A 27,215-nucleotide genomic window follows, 5' to 3' on the forward strand; every position below is an offset into this window, starting at 1 on the left:
AATCAGAATGAGGACAAGAGAGGAAACTAACAACGTACAAACTCTGCTTACGTAAGCCAAGCATAAGATTCAACAATGCATTTCCTTCATCTACCCAAATAATGCTCTGTCCTCCAAGGTGACTGAGCAGATGGCTGCGTGCCGTTGTCGGGTAGTACGTCGTTTGAGTGACCTATCGGTAGCGGATCGATATAGGGAGATACTCGAACAGGCACCCAAAGGTCGCCGATCAAAAATTAAGTAGCCGATCCGAGTGATCTCGGAATAACATAGCCTTAGCGGTATATGGGTTACTAGGTAAGCGGGCCAATTCAACCATGGCTTCGCGGGCGATGATGATGTCCGCCGGAACGGGAGGAAACAATAGGCCGGGGATTAGTAACCGAGGGGCGGGTTTTAGACTAAAACAGAGAAGGTGTTTGAAGTACCTATGTGAATTTAGACCGACTTCGCATTGACTAAAACAGAGGTGTTTGGAGTACCAATGTGAATTTAGACAGACTTCGCTGTACAATTAAGGCAGTAGTGATTCTTATGGACTTTATAGACCGCATGTCCTGTGCATTATGATTATATGACTATCACAATTGTCAGCCTTCCTTTTTCTCCACGTGCACATAGACCTGAGAATATATATAACCCTATCAGACCAATCATTAGTTCAGTGGGCTCAGTTACGTATAATTTATCTAAATGGCTTTTAAAAATTCTTACTTCTTTGGTAGAAAACATTTCTAACACGAATGTTAAAAACAATGTTGATTTTATAAACAAATTGAATAGTTTAAATTTGAATTTTGATTTTAATATGGTTAGTTTTGATGTTGTCTTTATTTACAAAAGTGCCTGTAGATGACTTACTTGAATATTTGAAGGATGAATTAGAACATCATGACATTCCCTTAAGTGTAGCAAACCTCATTAGTCTCATAAGGTTATGTATCAAAGATAGTAAGTTTTGTTTTAATGGGGAATTTTTTCTACAAAAATTTGGCATGGCTATGGGTAATCCCTTATCTCCTGTCCTTAGCAATATTTACATCGAATTTTTTTAGACAAAACTCTTACCAAGAATTTTGCCCCAAAAAGTTATTTGGCTTAGATATGTGGATGATATCTTCTGTATTTGGCCAGTTCACGAAAATCTCCAGGAATTCCTTAATAATCTCAATAATTTAGTCCCTTCTATAAAATTTACTGTAGAGGAAGAAAGAAATTGTAATTTGAATTTTCTTGACGTAACTGTCCATAGAAATGATAGAAATTTCACCTTTTCAGTCTTTTGTTCATTACTACTCTTTTGTTCATTACTACTCCAATCACCATCAAAATGTTAAATTCTCTGTTTTTTCTGGGATGTTCCTAAGGGCTTTACGTGTCTGTAGCCCGCAGTTTATTGACGCTGAAATTAAAACTATTTATGATATTGCATTGAAACTTAAATACCCAAGGACTTTTGTAGATGTGGCATGGAAAAGAGCTAGAAAAACATTTTATTCAACTAATGACAAACTTGAATTTAGTAAGCATAACATTCTAAAATTACCCTATGATGAAAGGTTTTTAGATGTTCCTAGAATTTTAAAGCTTTTTAACATAAATGTTGTTTTCAGTAATATTAATGTCAAGAGTTTAATAATAAAAAAAATTCTCCTAAAGATCTTCCAGGCTGCATATATGAAATTCCTTGCAAAAAGTGTGATAAAGTCTATTACGGACAAACCGGTAAATCTCTTTCACAACGTCTCAAACAACATCAATATTCTGTGAGAACTGGGCAAATATCGAATGCATTATTCGTACATATGAGAAATTTAGACCATCCTATTAACTGGAGTCAAGCAAGAGCCTTAATCCCATGTAATGACACAGTTAAAAGGAATATCATTGAATCTTGTTTCATCAAGTCAAATAATAGAAATGTTCTAAATTTAAGTCTTGGTTTATTTAAACTTGATGCTTTCATTATGAAAAAAGTTGCAGATAAATATAAGCAACAAAATTAATATATTCAGTTTTTACATGTTTTGGACTGTAAAGGTACTTTGTAATTTCGGTTAGGGTCAGAATCTGTTTAGGTTTGTGACCGTGTGATATCCGATAATCCTGGATTATCTCTTTTAATTTTTACCCTTTTGACAATTAACCATCTGGTATTTTTGATCTTGTTTTGTACCTGAGACCTTTCTCTCCAATTGTATTTCATTAGCTCCTTGACAATGTCTTAGTAAAGACGAAAGCGCTTGGATTTCTGACTATCATTTTCCTGTGGTATTCGCTTATTTATGAAGTCACGTGCATCTACAGTGATTTTTTAAATATATATATATGTGTGTGTGTGTGTGTGTGTATGATAGGGAGAGATAGTATATATATATATATATATATATATATATATATATATATATATCATAGACTAATTCAGATTACAACTTCACTGATGCTTCAAGTCTAAAAACAAAATTTGATAACGTATACAACCAAAGTAATACTATTTCATTTTCTGTTTATCAGCTCTGTTGATCAATATTTGTACATCTGCTACAATATGAGTATATGTATTTTCACCATAAACACAGAGAAAAACAGACAGGTGTGGCTGGAGTATAATTTTTTCTATGGGGTTGCGTTGGTGACGAGAGAGAGAGAATGAGCCAGCATTAATGCAGTACAAAAATTGCATTACCATGAAGATACGAAACACTCAAAACTTACAGAGAGAGAGAGGTGGGGTGGGGGAGGGGGTGGCGGTGGCAGTGGTTGGTGTTAGAGAAGCTGCTGATGTTGCCAGAGACGCTTACTTGGTAGGCAGGTTCGTCGAGTGTCTGAAGGAATGCGCTTAAAATTAGATTGCATTCAGCGTCCTTCCGAGCGGCCGGCTTCTCACGCTGCATAAGGGATTAGGACTGCCTCCTCTTCCATCCTATATAGTATATATAGCCCGATCAATTTCTGTGAAGAATACAGTAGTAGCCTTTGGAGTCTCAAATTCCTCATTGGCATTGGAATATAGGAACTAGGCCTAAGGCCCAGCGCTGGGGCCAATGGTGAGGTCATTCAGAGCTGAGACGGAAATAATAATAATAAATTTTATTGAAAAAGAAACCCACAAAAATACTGTGTATAACGTGTTTTCTTATAAGTATTTACATTTTATTTTACTTAACACTCGAGTACTTTCAGGCCCTATCTGTGGCCCTTTTTCAAGAGATGTGTAGGTTGTCAGCCTGGGTGAAGGCCCAGCAGTCTTCTTTTTTTCAAATTTCAGAAGAAAACTGAAAGAAGATTTTGTTTGGTGCAATAAATTCTATATCAGTTCAAGCCATATACATGTAATATGCAAAATAGAGACAATAAAGTACGAAGGTCTGAAAGGTGTAACAAGAGGAAAACCTTGCAGTTGCATTGTGAATCAGCAGCTAGAAGAGAGTGGAAAGTAAGATGGAAGAAAGAGAATATGAACGGAGGTACAGTAAAAGGAATGAAAGAGGATGTAGCTTGGGGCCGAAGGGACACTGCAAAGAACCTTATCAAAAGCCTAATTGTTTTGCAGATACATTTATTTATAAATTTATTTTTTATTTTTTGAACCGACAGCTATTTAATATTTTCATTAATAACTCATTGGAGGCGATCTATAATCATTTTTTTTGGAGGGGGCCGTTATTAGGGACCATTTTCACCATCTTTCACATTGAATTTCGACCTAACGCCACATAATAATAAAAAAATGAATTAGCTTAGAAAAACCGCAAATTTTTATACCACTAGCTGACCAACCCGGCACTGCTCGGGAAAACTTAGAATGACAGTCGATCATTTACCTTTGAAAGAAAGTAAAATGTGATGTGGCTTTGATTAACATATTTGTGTAAAGCAATGAATCCTAGACAGAATTATTAACCACGGAAAATAAAAGTGGCTGAGGCGAGCGTTATTATCAGAAATTTCGATAGACTTCTAAACAACAGAACAGCATTCCCTCATAGCAGGCAGCCATGGTCACTTTGATGTGAATACTGATGAGCTTTGCTGCTATTGAAGCCAAAGGACTGAATTAATGTAGATAAAGTGTTCTATGAGTTTTGTTAAAAGCCTTCTTACTATGTGAAACCTCAAATGAAATATATTAGGCCCCTTATATCAAGTGACCATCCAGGAGTACACGTATTGTAAAATTATCAGGTACTCTTCCACATGAATCAGTGTTATGAAAAAAAATGAATAGACTTCCAAGAAAATCAACAATGAAAACAATGTTCTTAGTACATGATTTCTCATACGTACAGCATTGGTTCCTGCTCATATGATGACATTCAAGCCTTCCAGAGAACTGAATTGAATATAGGATTTAGGCCAAAGGCCAAGCACTGAGACCTATGAGGCCATTCAGCGCTGAAACGGAAAATGACAATAAAAGGTTTGAAAGGTGCTTGGAGAGGGTGGAAAGTAGGATGGAAGAAAGAGAATATGAAAGGAAGTACAGTAAAATGAACAAAATGGGTTGCAGCTAGGGGCCGAGGGGACGCTGCAGAGAATCTTAAGGAGTGCTGCATACAGCGCACCATAAGAGGTGCACTGACGGCACTACCTCCCTACTGGGAGCCTTGCAGAGGAGAGAGAATACGGCGGGTGGATATACGAGATTCTGTTTGGGCAATAAAAGGTGATTGCCCTGACATGAGAGAGGACCTTTCATTACTTAGCGGGATCTGTCCTGATATGGGATCGCGACGCCATATTAACCCAAATCAGTAAACCAATCAGTTACACCCGGGAGATGCCTTCTCCCCTATTATGAACCTTAAATTAATACACTATGCATCCAAGGCAATTCATACAGCAATTATATTCAGGCACTACTGCTTACATCATCAAAATAGATAACACTATTTATAAACTTGGAAGGGCGAAGCGCTTGAATAGAGTGGCTGAAATCGATCTTGAGTCCGGCTTGTTTGTTTTGGCGTAGAAGTGGACACGAAATATGTTTATGATGCCTTCCATGGCTGTACGGGGAGCGCGCATCATCCCGTCTCTCGTCCGAATGTGGAACTTGCAGGGAAGTGAGATGATGTGAAAAAGAGCTAACTTTAATTACACGATCTCGTCGTGTATAAGGTGACAAGGGTTCGTTTCCCGCCACCGGACATCATAATTTCTTCATATTTCTTGCACTTGCATCTGAGGGCTTTGTAGTGACAGGCGAATAAAAAAAAAGTGTGAAGAATTCGAGAAGTTAAGAGGGCATTGTGGCTATGATAATTACATATGTATCTGGTAAAAAGGGGTCAATAGATTTTATATATATATATATATATATATATATATATATATATATATAGAGAGAGAGAGAGAGAGAGAGAGAGAGAGAGAGAGAGAGAGAGAGAGACGTGAAAACCTGTGGAACTTTCTCTTGAATTAAAACGTAAAATATAAATAAAAGTAAATAACTGAAACAAAATAAAGTAAAATATGAAATAAAATGCCTTTCAGGTGCAAAACTGTCCTTTAATGAAAAACTGTGAATGATTACAAAAAACTTGTGGAATTATTAAAAAAATAAATAACTAAATAAAAACTGTGGGACTGTCTCTCCCTCTCTATAGGAAAACTGTAGGTAGAACTTCCCCCCTCATGTAATTGAGAAGTGTTTATTCACTGTGAAACTGTGGAACTGTCCCTCAAATGTGGAACTGTGGATCTGTTCCATTATCGTGAAAATGTTCATTTACAAATGTTGGGGATACTGAGGTCCTTAAACATGCATACCATATTTTATCACATTTGCCACCAGTAATTCATAAACAACTTTATTTTGATTACCTTTGTGTATTTCATTCGTCTTATTTTATTAGGTCACACCAATTTCATCTCCTTCTAACCACACACCCGCATGAATGTTGTGAATAATGAAATAATACGTCCATGAAATGCAAACTGGGTAACCAGTGAGCTGATTCGTACTGAATTTAAAGTAAATAGAAAAAAATTAACAAGCAACTGGGGTTTCTCTCTTTCCCCATGAGCTGTGGAAGATCCTATATTGTCCTTGGAATCTTTATAATCCCTCTAAGCAACGAGAATAGAATAGAATATAGGACTCAGGCCTAAGGCCAAGAGCTGGGACCTGTGAGGTTATTCAGCGCTGAAATGGAAATTGACAGTAAAAGGTGTAACAGGAGGAAAACCTCAAAACAGTTGCCCTATGAATCAATTGTTAGGAGAGGGTGGAAAGTCAAATGGAAGAAGGCGAATATGGAAGGAGACACAGTAAAAGGAACGAAAGGGGTTGCAGCTATGGGTCGAAGGGACGCTGCAAAGAACCTTAAGTAATGCCCACAGTACACCACATAAGGTGCACTGGAGGCGCTACCCCCCAAGGAAGAGCTAAGGCCCATTTACTTGAGCCAGTTCAAATTTATCCTCTCTCTCTCTCTCTCTCTCTCTCTCTCTCTCTCTCTCTCCTCCCATTTATTTTTATTGTCATCCTATTCTGCTAAAACGTTTAACCAAACTCAGTGAATTTGGTTTATTTAACGAGAACACTTGCATGTTATGATATATTATCTCTGTTTTTATCCTCTACAAAGAACACAATTCACTGATATAATTGTGCATTTGTATTTTACGACAATTTAATGGAGACGCGGAGAATTTCTTAGCAACACCATTTCTTGTCAGAACCTACATATGCCAACAACGGCGAGCATCATTCCCCTTCGTCAGTTTTAACGTCAGATTTGACAAGCGCTAAAACCCTAATTAAGTTTCAAGGAGACCGCTAATTTGAGTACTACCCGGCTTCAAATTAGATTAAAGCCACGTCACTTGGGATATTCTTAGATATATTTACACCTGAGAGCCTTACGCCTTTCGTTCTTCATAGCCATAGAACCAAACCGCCTTTCTCTCTCTCTCTCTCTCTTTCTTTCTAGACCTATACTCACGAGCCTTTCGCTGTTCGTTCTCGCATAGCGATAGTACCACTCCAACTCTCTCTCTCTCTCTCTCTCTCTCTCTAGACCTATACTTGAGAGCCATTCGCTGTTCGTCCTCCCATAGCCATAGCACCACCCACTAATCTCTCTCTCTTGAAATATACTTTAGACCCTTTCGCTGTTCGTTCCCCCATAGCCATGGAGCCTATCCTCTCTCTCTCTCTCTCCCTCTCTCTCAGGTTGATTCAGTTTCTAGTAACCTGGACAAGCACACGGCGCCTTGGACGAATCAACGGCTGGTCTCAAGGAGGACGTAGAGGGTGCTTTATGCATACCAAACTCCAGGGCACCAGACACCCAGATTTCATTTGCATTGACGCGCGTTGAATTGAAATGGCATGATGGGTATATATATATATATATATATATATATTATATATATATGATATATATATAATATATATATTACTATATATATATATTATATATATATATATATACTACTATATATATATATAATATATATATATATATATGATGATTAGAACTGCTCTAACAAGTGATTTATATGTCCAACACCTGTGCGCATGTGTACTTCATATGTTTGCATGATTTCAGTCACAGGAAAAATGCATTATTAAATTATAAACAGGTTGTATGGAATAGACGCACACATACACGCATATGTGTACCGGGTGTTTCGAAATTAGAATCCTCCCCGCCTCCACAGAACAAATGGAAAGTTATAAAGTTTTCTGCTATAGCCTATCTCCAAGTACATTATCTTAAGATTCTATTAAGCTATTTTTCATTTTACATTTCTTGTATTTTCTGACTGGGTGACGGAGTTAGATACAGCCATGGCTAACGACTCGGAGTAAATATGATGGATTGACCGAATCCGGGCTATAACCTTCAGAGAGGCCAGGGATGCTGGCTTAGCCTTCATGTTCCTGGATAGCTAAATGCAATAAAAGGAATGAATCCTTTGTGAATTGGTGCTTGAACTAGAAACAAAAAGGGGAAAGAAGAGAAGTTATAGTGCTGTATATCGTAAGTTGAAAAAATATGGTATCAAGCCATTTCATGTTATCAGCAAGCCCAACATCACTCAGCAACAGAGAGAAGACCGTGCCTGGTTTTGTGGTTCATTTCTTAAAGATTGGGATAAAGTTAACTTTCTCCATGTTGCTGCATCAGATGAATTCTTCATTTACACAGTCAGGAAGCCAAATCATCAAAATTACATCATTTGGGCTGCAAAGTTGGATGATATCGGTGATGACATGCGCTATTGCCAAGTTGTGAAATTTCCTGAATGTTTGAGAATTTTTCTGTGTTTCACAGCTAAACTGTTAATGCGGATCATCAAAGAAAAAGGACAGTCATGGAATGGCGAATACTTCAGAGAAACTCAGCTTACTGGTGGAGCATTTCCTTTCCTCAAAGATCCTGAAACTGTTATCTGTTGAAGAAGTCACATTTTTGCATGATAAGGCACCATGTTTCAAGGCTCTTCAGACACAGGGGCTGCTTCGAAACAGTGATTTACCTTTATGTGTGTGAAAACATTGTTAGTATCTTAAAGGAGCGTGTTTGAAGCGTACACAGTGAACTATAATGGTATACCAAGCCTCGACGACCTGCGAAGAGAGGTGACCGAAGTGCTCAGGGAAATGGAGTTTGAGTCTCAGCTTTTTTTTCGATTTACTGAAATCATACCCCTCAAGAATGCAGGCTGTGGTACAGGCAGATGGAGGCCACACAGAATTTAAATACTCAGAGAGAAAATTAAATAAATACCTGTTCTGAATTACTTTTGTTTTTGTCCATATCAATTTCAATTTATGCTGTAGAGGGGGGGACCTCTAATTTCGAAACACCCTGTACTACACACACATATACATACATACATACACACACACACAAACACACACACACACACACACACACACATATATATATATATATATATATATATATAGATATATATGTATATATATATATATATATATATATATATATATATATACATGAGTGTGTGTCAACTAGATGTGTTTTCCCAAGTTAGCTATTTCATTAAATGTTAACTTTACAGTTCTCTCCGAGTTTTTTGAGATTTCCAAGACCGATGCCCTGACTACAACCCATCACAACGGACTAACCACCAGGTACATATCTGACTGCTTGAGTTCAAAAGAGACGCAATGAATTTTTTGGTAAGCCCCTTAACAGAATGAAGAACAGAATATAGAATTAATACCAAAGGCCAAGCGCTGGGACTTACGAGGCCATTCATCTCTGAAACGGAAATTGTAAGTAAAAGGTTTGAAAGGTGTAACAGGAAGAAAACTTCAAAGCAGTTGCGCCATAAAACACTCGTTAGAGAGGGTGGAAAGTCAGATGGAGGAAAGAGTATATGAATGGAGGTATAGTAAAAGGAATGAAAGTGTTTGTAGCTAGGGACGGAATGGGTTGCTGCAAAAACCCTCAAGTAATGCCTACAGTGCGCCGCGTGAGGTGCACAGGCGGCACTACCCCCTACAGAAGAACTAACCGCTTTAGAATCTTGAGCAAATATAATTCTACTCGATATGTAAGGCAAACTGGAGGGATAAAAAAAAAATCCCAAAGCTTACTCTTTCTATCACGAATAAATCCGTTGAACGTTTATTGTTGTCTGCTTTCGATGAATGGAATATTTGTAATTATTATCGAAAATATGCAAATCCCCTTTATTTCACACAGCCGTGAAAAGCGAATCGTACGTGGAAAAGACGAACGTTTGAGCGCAGGCATAAAAGTAATGCCCAAGGGTCATGTGATGAAAACGAGTGGGTATCTGGGTGGTCCATGGAGCATAATATTCCCGAACTGTAACCTAGTACTAGGACCTTCCCTGAAAAACTAGCGGGAGGCCATATCTTAAAAACTACCTATAGAATCTTCTTGCAAATCATCTCACTATATTTCTCACACCTATGTGTTCTTGAAACTAATGTAACGTAACGTAACCTAACCTAACCTAACTTAGGGGCATGGCCAAAAAACCAGGGTTGGTGCAATACTAGTATACATCTCGGGAACTTGCTTCTCGGGAATAGGGAACGGCTGATATCGGGAACGGAGGGAATTTGCCATAACTGTTTGAAAGTGAGCACTAAAAGTAAATAGCAACAAAAGCAGTGTTTTCAACTTCTTCCTGTTTTAAGGAACTTGGAGCCAGGAATTTGAGTTATTATATTGTAGTATAAAAAGAGAAGTGGTTTGCTCGTAATATTATACGGTTGTGGACTGAATCTTGGTAAACTGCGAGAAGAGGTCAGTAATATATCGAATTTCTTCCTTGAATAAAAAAAAATTGCAAAATAGATATGGACGTAACTGTTGACCTCTCCTTCTCTAAAATCATCGTGGCTTACAAGGAAGAATTTGTTTATATGAAAAAAGTAATGCATAAACTTATAATTTGTTAAAAAATGAAAATTTAGGTCAAGCTCTGGGATTTATGAGATTATTCAGCGCTGAAATGGAAATTGACAATGAAAGGGGTTGAAAGATTTAACAGGAAGAAAACCTCATAGCAGTTGCCCTACGAAACTATTGTCAGGAGAGGGTGGAAAGTAACACGGAAGAGAATATGAACGGAAGTACAGTCAAAGGAATTAAAGGGGTTGCAGTTAGAGGCTGAAGGGACGCTGCAAAAAGCCTTTAGTAATGCCTACGATGCAACGCATGAGGTGCACTGGCGGCACTGTAGTATATTCACATCACCCGCACATCTGATGTCTAGGACAGTCCCTTACAACGCTCCTAATTGGCTGTTGATAAGCCAATCACAGAGCTGGAAATTCTCACTCTCTCGAGAGAGTTCACATAGGTATGTTCCACCTCTCTTGAGGGATACTTTTGAAAGACGTATCCCTCAGGAAAAGTGGAACATACATCCTGCCTGTGTGAACTCTCTCGAGAGAATGAGAGTTTCCAGCCCTGTGATTGGCTTATCAACAGCCAAGCAGGATCTTCCTAAAGGACTGGTCTAGACATCAGATGCACGGGTGATGTGAATGCACTATAGCCCCCTATGGCGGTGAAATGGGAGAGGGCCATCCTAAGGTCACTGAGGCAAAGGTACGAGCTGTCCTGGAGGGTATATACGGGATTCTTACCCCTAATCAAAATCGAATTACCTTTTTTCAATTTCGTCGTATGAAAGATATTCAGTGTTTGAGCACTTGTAGTTCCTCGCTGGACAAGTGGTTTTCGCGCTCGGCTGCCAATCCGGTGGTCCGAAGTTAGAATCCCGGCTTGGCCAAGCGGAATCAGAGGAATTTATCTCTGGTGATAGAAATTCATTTCTCGATCTAGTGTGATTCGTATCCCACAATAAGCTGTAGGTCCCGTTGCTAGGTGACCAATTGGTTCCTAGCCACGTAAAAATATCTAAGCCTTCGGGCCAGCCCTAGGAGAGCTGTTCATCAGCTCAGTGGTCTGGTAAAACTAAGATATACTTAACTTTTAAAAGCACTTGTGACTTGGAGCCCTCAATTGGGTGTTATCTCTGTCATCTCAGTTCTTCAAAACTCGTACGATTGGATCTTCAACAGTCCAGCGAAGAGGCAATGCATGACTAGACCATAATGCTCTTCTTCTTCTTGCATTTTCACGCATTTTTATCTAAATATTGACCTATCGTTTCCTTTCGATAAATTAGCTCTCTTTCTTTATTTCCCTTTGCCTTCTTTTCTACCTAATGAACACCCTAATAGTCTTTGGAAGCTTGAATTTCAAGTCAGTGGCCTCTTTGGTGGACTTCTTCCATATGAAGAGGGTTCATCTTCTGAGTAATAATAATAATAATAATAATATAATAATAATAAATTAGAACCAATGACCTCGCAATTCGTGCCTGATTGATTGATGGTTACCAACGCCAGAGAAACGACGAGAGAGAGAGAGAGAGAGAGAGAGAGAGAGAGTTGTCAAGATGGCATCCAGTTTTTAGCATCACTGCATCGCCTTGATGCATAATGCAATGGAATACAGAGGTTAGGCCAAAGGCCAAGCGCTGGGACATAAACGGTCATTCAGCGCTACAAAGGAAATTGAGAGCAAGTAGGTTTGAAAGGCGTAAAAGGAGGATAACCTCAAAGCAGTTGCACTATGAAATAATTGTTAGGAGAGGGTGGATCGCAAGATGGAAGAAATATAATATGAAGGGAGGTACAGTAAAAGGAATGAAATGGGTTGCAGCTACGGGCCGAAATGACGCTGCTAAGAACGTTTAGTAATGCCTACAGTGCACCTCGCGAAGTGCACTGGCGACAATGTCTCCCTACCGGCATCGCCTTGGTGTGTGTGTGTGCAGCTATAAAGAAATCAAATTAATGTATAACAAATTAAGTATAACAAATTATGTATAACAAATTAAGTATGCCATGTCATTTCTTCCCCCTAGAGTAGGATAAATTAGAACCAGTTACCCGGATGAGAATATGCTTCAGTGCCACGGAAAGAATGAGCGTGGAGTTAAATTCTCGTCTCGCGGTTCACGAAGTTTTATTATAAAAGTAACAAATGCATGAATATTATAAATGAGCATTTCTGACCCTGCTCCAAGTAGTACCTATGCCTAAAAGGAAAGGGTATCAATATATAACTTGTTCAGGGTAAACATGAGTCTAATGGATTTCCTTCAGTTGATATGATCATTACGTCTCGTTTTACGGAGAATTTTATTTGTAAATGGATCCAGTGACGTCATCCATAAATAGCATTCAAAGAAGAAACGGGAATCAAGCTCTTTGTTAATAGAGAGCACTATAGCCCACAAATTAAGTACAATTTACAAAAGGTTATGTAAAACAGTTGAGGATATTGCAAATGTAACAAGATCGGGACTTAACACCAGATAGTGGGTTGAAAGCGCTTCTCAAGTGCCTGAACCTTTGTGGCAACACGTCAATATCACCTGAATTAGAACAAACATCCTAAGAATGGCATTTTTCGCATAACGAGTTAACCATCATCTTAGCAGAGTGATGTAATATATATATATATATATATATATATATATATATATATATATATATATATGTGTGTGTGTGTGTGTGTGTGTGTGTGTGTGTGTATGTATTCACTACCGTGACCGAATTATCTTCGCTAACACGCGTTAAATTGGAGCTGATAATCAAGGAAACCTATTTTGTATAAATGACACTGTAGAAGGTGCAAAACTTCTTCGCATTCAATAACCGGCAGAAAACGCAATTTGAATTTTTCGTAATTGCATTTGCAGAGTGATACTGATAATGGAAAGCATGAATGTAACGTGAAAATATTTGCAACATTTTCCCTCCACACTTTAAGTTCCTGCAACTTTTCCGGTGACAGCCAAGCAACACGTGTCCAAGTGAACCTTGATTTACATGTACCAAAAATGTAATAGACTAATACCAGGCATAAAAATTCGCAGGCAAACCAAAGAAGGCAACGATTTTATCCCTTCGTTCACGTAGACATCAGTCGTGGTTAAACAGCTACAAAACTTGAAAGATTTTACCTCAAACACAAGGGTAGCAAAAGAAAATAGGCCTATGGTGAGTGAGATGTGCTTTGTGTGAATTATTTTGTCAGTCCTTGAATGCCATTTAACCCCCAAATCACTGATAACAGTATATGCTACTTCTCTTATTCAATACCATATTAGATTTCGTCTTTTATTTATTTATATATTATATAATAAATAATGTCATTGTGCGCGTAAAGAAACCCTTCTACGGATTTATTTTCAACATTTACTTATAAAAACTACTGGGGGGAATCAATTCTACAACTACGATAAAGAAAAAAACCGCAAGCGTGAAAGTAAATGATTTGACACTTGTTCTTTTAAACGATAACATACAAAACCGACCACACTAACAAAAAGCAAAACCCTTTCATCCGCGGTTATTTTTTTTTTCATCCCCGCTGGCATGTTACTATTCTCGACACACCTACTCGACAAACAAGGAAATGTGACCTTGTTGACCTCAGTTTCAAAACAAAACAAACACTGGAATACATATCTTTGTTTCGACCTGCTCGTTCTCTCAGGTCAATGCGTTAACCTTGGTTGGCAATTACCAAAATATTGGCGGGCACCGTCGGCAAACAGTGCAACCATAATAATGATGAGAACTAAATATAATGCGTTGTTTAGCCATAATACGATACTACTTAAGGCATATCCTTGTACTAAAGACATTGTGTGTGCTTTATTAAAGAGAATATCGAAACATGAAGTAGCTGTGGCATGAGGACACACTTATCCGACCGGAGATATTGATATTCAGTTTTAGACCTTCCAAGATTGTGATGGAAAACAAATAGACGCTGGTGAAGCCTTATAAGTAAAATGCATCGTTGTCGCTCGTGGGATGCGATCGAGTCGGGGGTCGCGAGGGACTCCCTTCCGGCGCTTCGAACCCGACTCCCGGCTGCCGATGCTCGATTGTTTCCGCGAAGACGCTGGCATCACACTTTTGTTTTTGTGGCGTTTATTGACGTCAATGTGAAAATGGCGTCCACTGATGAAGATTTGTGTACAAGTCACGCAGATTTCGCGGTTATATGTTCATTTGTCGACAAATTCGGAGAGAAGCTGGGGTTACCCCTTCCTAACATAGGCGAGCTTCAGAATTTCCTCGAAGATACAGACAACGGTAAGCCCTTCCGAGGGAGAAATCCTCCCGAACTTAGCAACAACCCCTTCTTTATCGAGTCAGAGTCCCCTGAGCGGCCTCGGACGGTGGTATTTTCTTCAATTACGGCCCAACGAATTGACAGACGCCTCGTCGGCCAGTGTAGGCCATAAGTCCTGACTGTGAATTTGTCATTGCCCTCGGCGGGAAGTGGTGTACTACCCGCGTTGGCCAGCTACGAGGCAAATAGTAGGCGTGTATGGTCGTGACGTCGCTTCTTCCAAACCAAAACACGAAGGCTCGACCCAAGCCTCCCACATTTAAACGTTTGAGGGTCGGTTCGGTAACTCGACCTTGTTGACTTTCTACGAAATGACCCCGTTGAATGATGCTGCGAACGTCTGAAGTGACGTGCGCATTTTAATGGCTGGCCTGGTCATCGCAGTTGCACCAAAGGTCGCTTTAGGTCGTCAACGAGGGGGTTTGACCTGAGCGAGGGTTCGGTCTTTCGGTGCTGTCAAGCTGCATCTGGCCAACTTCTTCAGCCTTTATGAAATTTACTTGATTCTGTAATGACTGTTGACTCATAATGTCATTTCGAAAAGTTAGTTTTAATTACAAACCGCTAGGTTAAGGCTCCCAACTCGGCGTTATTCGTAGGAAGCGGTGGGCTTCACTGTCGGGTCAGGGTAATGAAAATAAACTCTAGCTTAGTTGTAAGATCACATTGACCTAGTATAGTCATTCTAGGGTATGATTGCACTAAGTCAGCCTATTCTAGTGTGTGCAGTATAGCCCTAGGATGTTTTTACACCACACCAGTGAAATTAAGCATAGTTTTAGACAAGTCAGTTTTTAACTGTTTATTGATAAGGATGAAAACTAAGTAATACCCTTACCCTAATGGATGCAGAGTAGGAATTTTCATTCTAATTTTTTTTTTTGTGTTGGAGTGGGAAACTAATTGCATTTTTTTTAACAGGTATGGCACAAACCTTATTTCATTGTAATGCTGTAGGCTAGTGGTTTTATCAGTCATTGCTCAGTGTTTGCTTTGTGTATATTTGATAGTGCTTGCACAATCAAAGGCTAGTATAGATAGGTTAGGTATTGGCTTTTACCCATTGTTATTGACAGGGACACATATTAAGGCCTGATTTAACTTGTATGTTGATATAGTTATGCTACCAAGTTGTGTAAACAAAAGAAATTACCAAAAAAATGGCTGTTTTGAGTCATACTAGACTCACTGTCTAGTTAAAGTAAATGCAAAAATGAAATGCTTTCAAATTTGTTCTTATCCAAGTTTTATGTGTAATATATTTTAGACTATAGTTTTTTAAGGCTACCAGCAGAAAATGTTGAGTAACATGACTTTAAATTTTATTTACAGTCGAATTCTTGATTAAAAATTGGTATAGATTACTTTTAATCTGTAATAAGACAAAGCAAAAGAAATATCTTCTTTTATGGTATATTTCAAACAATTCTACCTTTGTTATAAAATTAGAATTTGTTTCTAAACAAGATGGGGGTTTATTTATTTTGCAGTACTTCTTACTGTACAGACTTATTGGCAGGAATTTCTTATCAGCCAACAAAGATCCAGTTTTATGCAGACATGAACATTCCAGTTTTTAACTTTTTTTTGAAGATGTAAACTTTTCCAAGCGTCAGAAATAGTATGTTTTCTGAAAAAATTTTGTATTTTAATGTGTGAAGGTACCGATAGACATCGTCTTAATATGAGATGATTTATTTTAAAAGTTGAGTTTTCAAGAATTGTTCTGAAAAGTTTGGTTGAAGCGCCTCAGTGGCGTGGTTGGTATGGTATTAGCGTTCCACCTTGGTGGTTGCAGGTTCGATTCTCGGCCATTTCATTGAGGAGTGAGAGATGTGTATTTCTGGTGATAGAAGTTCACTCTCAACGTGGTTCGGAAGTCACGTAAAGCCGTTGGTCCTGTTGCTGAATAACCACTGGTTCCATGCAACGTAAAAACACCATACAAAAAAAAAAAAAAAAAGTTTGGTTATAATTTTGATGACCTAAACCAAGAAGGAATGTATTTATATTTATCTAGCCAAAAAAAGTGATGATATAAGTATGACGTAAGTAATTTTTGGTGAATTTCACATTAGTTTCCAGAAGGTAACATTATTTGTGGATCATTGTGAGAAACCTTTGGATAAAGCTATTGAACCCTCAGTTCTTTTGGTGATATACAAAGAGGACTACTCATAACTTAAAATGGGGTAGGGTGCAACCGTGTATCGTCTCTTGATTTCCAGACTTGGGTTGGGTAGGAAAAACTTTTCACTGTATTTCTCAAGTTTTCGTGTTCCCCTGCCTACCCAAAAACCATGATTTTCCAATGTGGTACACCATTTTTGTTTCCAGAACGTAGTAGGTCAAGTAACTGTAAACAATAGAAGTGAATACAAAATTTATCAAGCACATCAGATATCTATCTAATGCCTAGTCTTTTCTTTCATATTTGATTGTTACAGTTGTCATTCCAATTTGGCTGGTTGGTGAAAAGATGAATGTAACTTATTTGGAGTAAATGAAAGACAATAGGGGTAGAGTTGCTTTTGCACAATATGAGGTTATGACGACAGTTCTGGGATGCTGATTAACTGTAGGGACAGCAGTGATAGCCTGCTGAACTGTAAAGTGCATTGAGCAAAATTAATTCGGATACATTATACAGGTTCCATTCTCGAGATGTGTCATAAGCTGGAAAATTGTCGAAAATCATCAAAAATACCATTGCATTTTTCAAAAAAAACTTTAAATATTGATTATTTTGGCTTTTTGGAGTCATATTTCTTCCATCAGATTGGCGTAACCCTGGAATATGCGTCATAAACCTGGAAATAAATTCTGTTGAATATAATTGAAAACCGTCATAAGCCAAAACCATCATAAACTGGGGACTACCTAATGATTATAAACTTATTTCAGAAAAATCCCAGCATTGCTTTGCATATTGTCTTTATTCTCTGGATGCCAAATAGAATCTCAGTTCAACAAAATATTCACACAAGTTGTTTCCAGGAACTGTATGTTATGGCCTACAGTTCTTTCGTTGGAATAAAGATGTCAAAACTCATATCCTCTTTACATATTCTTGTTTTACAGGGGTAGCCCTTGGTAAGGCTCTAGTATTGTCTTTTAGTCTGATTCTGAGCTTTTATTTCCTTAACACAAAAACTGCATTCCTTTTTATTTCCTATAGCTAGATTGCATAAAAGTAAAATTGGGTCTTGGCTTTGGTAGCCTAAAGTCACTTATGCCAGGCTGTACAGGAGGTTACAAGAGTCATGTAGTCATGTTCTTTAGATAATAAGTTTGTGAGCAGGTTTCCATATAAAGCTAAATGTTTCAAGTTTTATAAGAACATATAGTTAATTTTAATGGCAATTTCTAATTTTGCCAGCTATATAAACCTGAAGTCTTGATGTCACCATCCTATTTCCAACCAATCCCTCTTGAGTTCCTGGTCTAAGGAGAAGGTGATTGCTGACTGCCAGTTGAATTAGTTGTCCCCACCCCCTCTTTTGTTTCCGGTTAACTTACCTTTTATCGAGCTTCAGTAACTAGACCAACTTTTCGTATATAGGTACATTATTTCCATATTAAAGACTAGGTTTCTGTTTGTACAAAAAATTTCTAATATTTAAAAAAAATACTGTTTTTGTAATTTTTGCAAATATTTTTTTTTCCATAAACATAATTTTATTTCTAATGTATACCATGGATTACTAATCAGTACATGCAGTTTGGTTTTTTTTATTTTGTTGTTGTAAGAGTAGCTTTAGGTTGCTGAGATGACAGTCCCCCTTTTTAGACTGATAGGGATCATTGGAGATTGTGATGAAAGCAGATGTGGAAATTGGAGCAAGGCAAAGGTGATGAAATAGTGCATAGCAAGAGCCAAAACAACATATGAAAGGTAAAAAGGCAGAAAGCAGTGCCATTGGGCTGAAGGGATACTGCAAAGAATCTAGTACTGAGTTGCTATGCAAGGCTCACTTGATTGGTAAACCTCGGTACGTAGTGTTATTTGTACTTGGGACCAAATTTTTATGAATACGAAAATATGTAATACAGGTTTAGTATGAGTAGGGAAATTTAAAAGTTTGTCCTTTGCAATTCTATAAATTTGTTAATATACTTAAGTACATGCTTATGTCATTGGTTTTCTTCAGTTTTACAGTTCTTGTCTAATTTTAATTGCTCTTGACTAAACTCGTAATTGTTCCAACACGTATAAAAACCTACACTTTCATATGTGGAATAATCTGCGCTCATCTAGCTTCGGCTGTTCTTGATTAGTCTTTAAAAAACAAAATCTTGATGCTATCGTCGCCGCACTAGTGTTTGTACGTTTCTGAGTCTTATCTTTTTTGTTCATACCATGTTCTCTATTCTTTGGGAATATGTACTCCCCATGCCACATGTAGTATTGCTTTTTTAAGTCTATAGTTTATATAGCTATTTCTGTGCATTGGTTTTTGTCCCCTGGTGCTGGACAAAAAGTGACAGAATGAGAATTATCCCACGTGTGTCTTCCTTTCGGATCCCAGCCCGTATTACCTTTATAATGTAGTGGAAAGCTTTTATTTTGTGCCATTTTTGTGAGATCTTTCAGAGATGATTCAAGAACAGCCAAAGTTAGTGAAGTGGAGATTATACTCCAGACAGTATATGAAAGCGGAGCTATGTACTATGTTAGGAAAAATACAAATACACTCTAAATTAAGATTTTCTTATGTATGAGTTATTCCGAAAATATGAGATCGGAAAATTAGGAATTAAGGTCCAAGTTTATTTATTTGTATATTTTTTCTAGCTTGGGTATTTGTTAGATGTATTTTTGCATTACGTTTTTGCAGTAAAAGTTCACAGTTTTATTTCTTTGCTGAATTTTGAATTTTTTTTTATTCCATGTATCTGTGATGTATTTGTATGGGTGATTGCATTATATGTCCATAAGTCATTTCAGCATGTTTATAATGAAAAAACTTCTTATTCTTCCACAGTAAACCCACTACTCTCACAAGGTGTATGTTTACTACTACGACGCATTAATAAATCAGTTAAGTTTGATCGTTGGGAAAGAGGACTCCAGCGATTTGCACACTCCTATTCACATCAAGATGGCTGGGAATTGGAACGGTTTGGGTTTAAGAAAGCCAAATTGGAAGTCAAGATCAGAGTTTTCAAGGTAGGTTTGGGGCTTAAATTTGGTATAATATTGTATACTATATGTACTACTAAATATTACAAACGTGTGTACAAGAACAGACTTTGTTATGGTATGCAAGGAGATCTGAAGCTTTTTGGTGTGGGGATTTTTGAAGAGTAACTTATTGTAAGAAGTATTTTCATCTATTACTATATTTTTTCCATTAGTGAGTGATTTAAGCTCTTGTTCTGCTGTCCATTTGCAATTTTGTGTTCATTTTTCCAATTGTCAAAAACATGAACTAATTTTATTGCTTTCAAATTCTGGGGACTATGATATTGAAGGGATGAATTATTGCAACTGTGAAGAAGGATTTCAAAGATTTAAGTTTGGATCTGCAAGGAAAAACATGTCCTCAATAGTAATCTTTTATTTCTTTCCCTCCAGAACTTACTTGAAGCACAGTTTGACCTGTATAAGAGCTTCAAGGACAAGGTGAACTTGCTGGGTGCTTCAGAATTACGTCTCCAACCGTGTGGACGTGATAAAAAAGGGGTTTCATATTGGTGTCAGCTGGATGACTGTGCTAATCTTCGCATCTACTGTGATGATCAAGATGAAGAAACTTGGACTCTTGTGGCTAGGTAAAGTTATATGTCGGTTACTACACTCATGCCTCTTCATTTGAACAGGCCATATGCTAATTATACAGTAACACCTCAGTTTGTCAAACTTGATAGGGTTTTGTTGGTATAGTTTTGGCTAGACTTTTTTTTCTATGGAAATCTTGAATGGTAAGAATAAAGTACAGTTTATTACTCTTAGGGCTAAAAGTTATTTGAAATAGTTAGGTGTGGGATAACCTGGAGATGTTGAAGTGTAATCATACTGTAGGGTCTATGCTACTTATCAGATATTGTTACATATTAGATAAGACCCATAAGATATTTGATCATTTGATAGATACTGTATTTGTATTGGCTGCCAATAATGTTTAATTTCTTGACACTCATTAGTGGACTTGTGTAGACAACAAAGTGTGTTTGTTGTCTTGCATATTGAGTGTGATAGGATGCATATCTGAAGCAATCCAGGAAGGGGTTTTTTGTTAGCAGTAGTGTTTATGAAAGTGGGAGATGTAGAGGTTTGGTTAGTGGTGGTGTTTTTTTATCTACCCTTTTGTAATAGCTTTGTTTTGAACATCCCTCTTGAACTCTTTCTCTGTAGTGACAGTGCTATGACATCAGTCATTTGTGTTTCTTGTATTTTATATCATACACATGCAGTTTTTCAGTTTGGCCTTTCAGTATTAGGACTAAATACACTATAACTCTGTTAACTTTTAAGTCAGATGTAACTCTAATTTTATTTCACATGATTTGAGTTTTTGTCGTAAAAACTGTTATAGCACTATATAAGTGTTATGGCTTGAGAACTAGATAACAGACATTTGTCAATGTACTTGAGAACTCGCCCAAATAAGAAAACTTTTGTCACTATTGAAAATGTCCAAACCACCAGTTTTTTTTTTCTTTTCTTTCTTTCTTCAAGATTCTGCCTATGTCTTAAACTCGAGTTCATTGCATCTTTTCATTTTCAGCTCAAGAGAAGAGCTTGTGGCCCTCATTGCTGAACTTGATTCAGAGTCACCCCCTGGTGCAAGTCGGGAGATGTCTGTTGATGGAAGTCGTAGTGGAACAGTTACTCCAATGGGACTAAGTGAGGCTCCCACTCCAGTTGACAGTAAAGCTGCCACACCAGTTGCCAGTGGCCGAACATCTCCCGTTATTGATACTGGTCAAGCTAAAGATGATTCCATTAAGAAGATCAAAAGTGAAGTCGTAGAAAAAGTGAAAGAACGGCTAAAAGTAGAGGAGACGGAAGATGTGCCTAAAAGTGGAGAAAAGTTAGAAGGAACAGTCATCAAGAAAAAAGAAGAAGTGGAAAATAAAATGCCAAGTAAACTGACAGAAAATAAAGAAGAAAATCAGAAAGATAAGAAAGGAATTCCAGATTCTGGTGAAACAAAAGCGCATGCAGAAAGAGGAAAAGATGTAAAAGAGGAACCGGTACAAGGAGTAAGTACAGTGGAAATGAAGAAAGAGGAAAATACTGCTCTTCAGGGAATGGATAAAAAACCTGAAGAAAAACCTTTACCTGTCAATAAAGATACTGTTATGAGAGAAAGAGATAAACTACCAGAAGCAAATGATAAAGTGGAAGTCAAGCGAAAGGAGACAGTATGGGACAAACTGAGCAAACAAAATGAGGAAAGAATGGGAGCTCTTGCTGCTGGGAAAGAAGCAGCAAAAAGCAGTGTCACCCCTGAAAAGTTGCTTGATGAAAAATTAAAAACAAAACTAAAAGAAATTGAAAGGGTACCTGCAGAGGGTCAGAAGGAATCGGGAATCAGGCCAGCAGGAGTATCTGATAGCCCTGTGAAACCAAGTGATGAAAGAAAACAAGAAACTAAGGTTAGTGAATTGAGTGTGGGGCCTAGTCAGGATAAAGTTCTTCACAGTCCAGAGTTACAAAATGCAAAGGAGAGTGGAAAAGCAGATCAAAACGTTGGATCTGGAGCACCTCCTACCCCTAAAGCATCGGTAGATAAGCCATGGATATCACCATTCCCAGCATCAATTGGGTCTGTATCCATAACTCCTGTTCAGCCGCCAAAGGAACGTGTATTGCCTCCTGGTTCAGAATCGATCATAAAGAATTTGCCAGCATCAACAACTATAACGCCAGCAACAAAACAGGTACCTTTATCACCCGGACATGCCCCTACTGGAGTTTCTGAAGCCGGACTTCAGCCTCCTACATCAAAAGCAGGCCCACTTTCTCCTACATCGAAAACTGGACCACTTTCTCCTACTTCAAGAGCTGGCCCGCTCTCACCAACCTCAAAAACAGGACCACTTTCACCTACTTCCAAAACTGGACCACTTTCTCCCACTTCAAAAATTGGGCCCCTTTCTCCATCTTCAAGAGCTGGGCCTCTGTCTCCTCCAAAACCTGGGCCACTGTCACCAACTTCAAAGCTTGGGCCTCTTTCTCCAACTTCAAAGCTTGGGCCTCTTTCTCCAACTTCAAAAGTAGGATCCTTATCTGTGATTCCAGTACCTTTGACTAAAACTGAAGCTCATGTTCTACCTGTTAAAAGTGGGGCACTTTCTCCAACTTCAGTTCCAGCCAGCAAGAGCAGACCACTATCTCCAACTTCAGCTCCATCTAGCAAGAGTGGACCACTATCTCCAACTTCAGCTCCATCTAGCAAGAGTGGACCACTATCTCCAACTTCAGCTCCATCTAGCAAGAGTGGACCACTATCTCCAACTTCAGTTCCATCTAGCAAGAGTGTACCAGTATTTCCAACTTCAGTTCCCTGTGGCAAGACTGGACCTCTATCTCCATCTTCATTGCCTCCAAGTAAAAGTTGCCCTCTATCTCCCTCATCATTACCATTGGGAAAGAGTGGATCACACAGTTCAATAGAGGCGAAGCCAAGTAAAGAGGGTCCACTGTCGCCTCCATCCTCTGTTATTTCTGGTAGAGTTGCAAGATCAGTTTCACCTTCAAAAGTTCCTGCTGAAAAGGAACCAAGCTTAGTACAGAATTTACCAACAAGTAAAGAGGTTGAGAAGTCAAGTGATTCGCACACTGTTTCATCTTTAAAAAGTCAAGCAAATACGGTTTCAGTTGCTGCTGCCGTCACATCTTTGCCATCAGCTCAGACTGCTTCATCGCCTGCAGTTGTTTCAACTCATTTAGTACAACACAGTAAAATTCCTCCTCCATCTTCATCTGTTAATGTGACATCTAGTATTCCATCATCATCCTCTGCATCTAGTAGTAAGACTATAGGATCTTCTTCTAATGAGTCTTCAGCAAAAATTCAGCAGAATAAAGTACAAGTGTGTGGGGATCCTCTGAAGTCTGTGTCAAGTGACAAAAGTGTAGCCTTGGCACCTGGAGATATTATCCCGCCTTTCCCTCCAGTGCCATCTAAAAGCACTCATCCATCAACACCAAAAGATGTACCCCCAACATCTTCAGTATTATCTCTTAAATCTGTGCCTCCTGTAGTTCCAGCTCGTGCTGCTGAAGCAATTCCTACTCCAAATGTGCGGGCACCACCTCTTGACAGTGTAGCACCTCGTATACCAGCTGAAGCACAGACTGAAACACCAGTACCTCCCTTCCCTCCAACTCCAGGAACATTCCCACCAGTTCGTGAATTAACATCTAATGATGTACCTAGTGCTCCTGTAATTCAAGTCAGTAAAGATAAATCAGTGAAATATTTCAAACCTCCTTCGCTATTACCATCAAGCAGTACTTACATCTCTACTCCTCCCAGTAAAGCACCACCTTTTGAGCAAATGGCTCCTTCATTACCTGCAGAATCTACTGTCTTATCTGAGCCTTTTCCCAAAGTACCGACAGCTTTTCCAGCAGCCCCTGTCACTAATAAGGATACACCTTCATCGAGTAGTACTCCTAAAACACAAGTTACATCAGCTACCTATTTCAGTTCACCACCGAAGTTCACATCAAGCCCAACGATACCAACTCCACCGACACGAGCACCAACATTAGTGAAGGATGCAGTTGTAACAGAGCCTCCTCAAAAGAAAGCTAAAGTGGAGGATGCTAAATTAGAATCTCAAAAGGAATCTCCCAAGGTACCATTAGGAGGTTCTGGACGTGTCTTGAACCTTTTGAAGAGATCACATGTACCCAGCCCTGATGAAAAGAAGGAAGTGGGTGGTGGTCCACAGGAGGCAAAGGTTATGAGAAAGGAAGAACCTAAAACAAGTACACTTATAGAGGAGATAAAACTTAAGAAGGAAAGTAGTGTAGGGAAGACTCCTTTATTAAGTAAGAGTGTCTTTCCATCAAAGGAAGACAGCATGACAAAAACTGGTACTGGAGTCCAACCGAGCACTGGTGCTGCAAAACCTCATAATGCTGAGGTCAAATCGGGTACGGAAGTTAAGAAACCTAGTGGGGACCCCCCAAGGAGGCTTTTAAAACTTCACAATTTTAGTAGAGAACCTGTGAAACCTGTTGTAACTCAGCCTGTAGAGAAAAAAGCAGAAACCTCTAGTAAAGATGAACCGAATAAATTAGAATCGGAAACTAAAAATTCTGGAGTAGGAGAAGCTATTGAAGAACCTGTGATGATTGTGAAAGGGGAGGGTGAAGGTGCTAAATGCGAGTCGGGTAATGACTTGCATTATCTAGAAGGTTGTCACTCCTCTAGACCATGGTGGGAATGCTTTGATAATGATAGTAATAGCCATAATGTAGTTGATAACGAAGACAATTGTGAAACTATTGAAGAAAATGTTATGTATTTTTGGGGAGATGGAAATGGTGTAGATTGTGATGCTGGTAATAATGGTGATGAAACTGAAACCAATGCTGAAACAAAGCAAGGGGGCAGTGGAAATAGCACTCTAGTTGCATCAGACAACCGATCCAATTCAACACCAGGCGAGATAAAGTCTCAAAAGGAGAAAGAAGGTGGAAGAACGGATAATGACGTGAAGGAAGTAGATGGGATTGCTGACAGTGACGAAGCGAAAGTGAATGGCTTAAGAACTTTAGAGTCTGAAAAGAATTTAGATCAGCTGGGAAAGACTGAATCAAAAGGTGATGGGAAGCTCTCGGGGGTTAATGGCAAGAAGTCTAACGAAGACAATGATATTTATGGTGAGAAAAACATTATGAATAAAAGTAGTAAGGTAGGTGATGGAAAAAATAAAAAAGACAAATCACATGGAAATGATAATTGTGAAAATATAGTAAGTAAGGATGTATCTGATAAGGGGGAAACTGTAATTCAGAGACAAGACTCTTCTAAAACTAAGGAGGAGAAGGAAAGTACTGTAGCTTTAGGTCGTTCTGATAGTTCTGTGAAGGGACCTGAGGAAACTGGTAGGGAAGCATGTGCAAAGAGGGGTACACGGAATCGAGCTAGTCTTGAAGAAGTGAAAGATGAAAGTGAAGAAAGTGAGAAAGAGGAACTGGACAGCACTTTAGAGGAGACTGTCATTAAGAAGAAGCGTGGCCGACCTAAAGGAACTACGGTGGCAGCCAGAGGGAGAAAACCAAAGCCGGTAAGGGCAGCTTCTCAGCCTTGTAGTGGTGGTGAGGATGAAGAAATTGAAGAGGGAAATGATGATGATCAAGAAAACTCAAAAAAGAAACGACAGCGTGGCAAAGGAAGTACAACAAGACCGCTTCCTGATGGTAAATATGCTCATTTTACCCATAACATACTGGTACATTTTTTCTGATACACCTTTTCAATAGGTTTTTTGAGTTTGGAAAAATAATATAAACTATTATACGTGAACCCAGATTGATACACATTACTACTGTGGACTGTACCTTTTTGAAAGTATAAGTTATTATTTACCTTGCTCCTGTCTCAAGATGTATTTATTTGTGTGTATAGAACTATTACCTTGTGATTTGTGGGCTTGTTTCTATGCACTCCTGTTTTATTGCTGCATGATGTCTCACTTTTGCTGAAGTGTTGGTAGAAATTATTTTTGGACAATTACTGAGTGCTTATTTTTTTTTAAATCACTGAAATTACTGTATTAATTGGTGAAAGACTAGTGTAGGGTGGCCATCCTTTTGCACTTTTTTATTCATGCTCTAGTCCAGATGAGTCGTACAGCAATTATACCCTCTCCAGTTCTTTGAAGATATGTTGATATGAACCTGTTTAGGATTGGGAAACTTGAAATGATTAGAGTATATATTACTTTGATTTTTCCGAATTGTACTGTAAAGTTTGTAGTTAAATTAGTGAGAGGAGCGCATGTTTCTTACAATTTGAATCAGTCCATCTTGGTCCAGTCTTGAATTAGATTTATTGATGAAAATGGTTGGCTGTCAGTAAATACCTGGAGATCACCATGATCACATTCATTGATGAAAATTGTTGGTTGTCAGTAAATACCTGGAGATCACCATGATCACTCAGTTATGTTGGCACCAGCGACCCACTTGGGATAAAGCTGGTAAAGAAGAAAGTGTTTGTTTGCATCTGTAGTCACTCCAAAATGGCAGATATAACAGCCAACTTTCTTAGATTTCACAAGGTCATGATTGCCAAAAATTAATTTTGTTCAAGGATTTTGAGCCTGAGGGATGATCATCAAATTATTTCTATTTTAAAATCGATATGGTTCATTTGTCTGTTACTGGGCATCCTCAGGATATTTTGGTTACAGAGTGCAAATGGCTTTATGAATGAGAGTATACTTATTACTCTTCAGAAAAATGGCAAGGACAGCATTCAGATACCTTGAACATTATATTCTATGCAAAACTACCATATATCCTGGTGTCCAAGTCACTCTGATCTTGAGGATGCA

General features: G+C 38.4%; 1 protein-coding gene across 1 annotated transcript in view; it reads left to right on the forward strand.

Moving 5' to 3' along the window:
• The first annotated feature begins 14,469 nt into the window (after positions 1–14,469).
• LOC135213689 (protein piccolo-like) overlaps positions 14,470–27,215 on the forward strand; it is a 40,714-nt gene continuing 27,968 nt past the window's right edge. The window contains 4 exon segments of the mRNA XM_064247777.1: positions 14,470–14,647; positions 19,673–19,857; positions 20,266–20,462; positions 21,419–26,076. Coding sequence (XP_064103847.1) covers positions 14,503–14,647; positions 19,673–19,857; positions 20,266–20,462; positions 21,419–26,076 — 5,185 coding nt within the window. The 5' untranslated portion in view covers positions 14,470–14,502.

The sequence above is a fragment of the Macrobrachium nipponense genome, chromosome 43, assembly GCF_015104395.2.
Source record: "Macrobrachium nipponense isolate FS-2020 chromosome 43, ASM1510439v2, whole genome shotgun sequence".
Classification (NCBI taxonomy): domain Eukaryota; kingdom Metazoa; phylum Arthropoda; class Malacostraca; order Decapoda; family Palaemonidae; genus Macrobrachium; species Macrobrachium nipponense.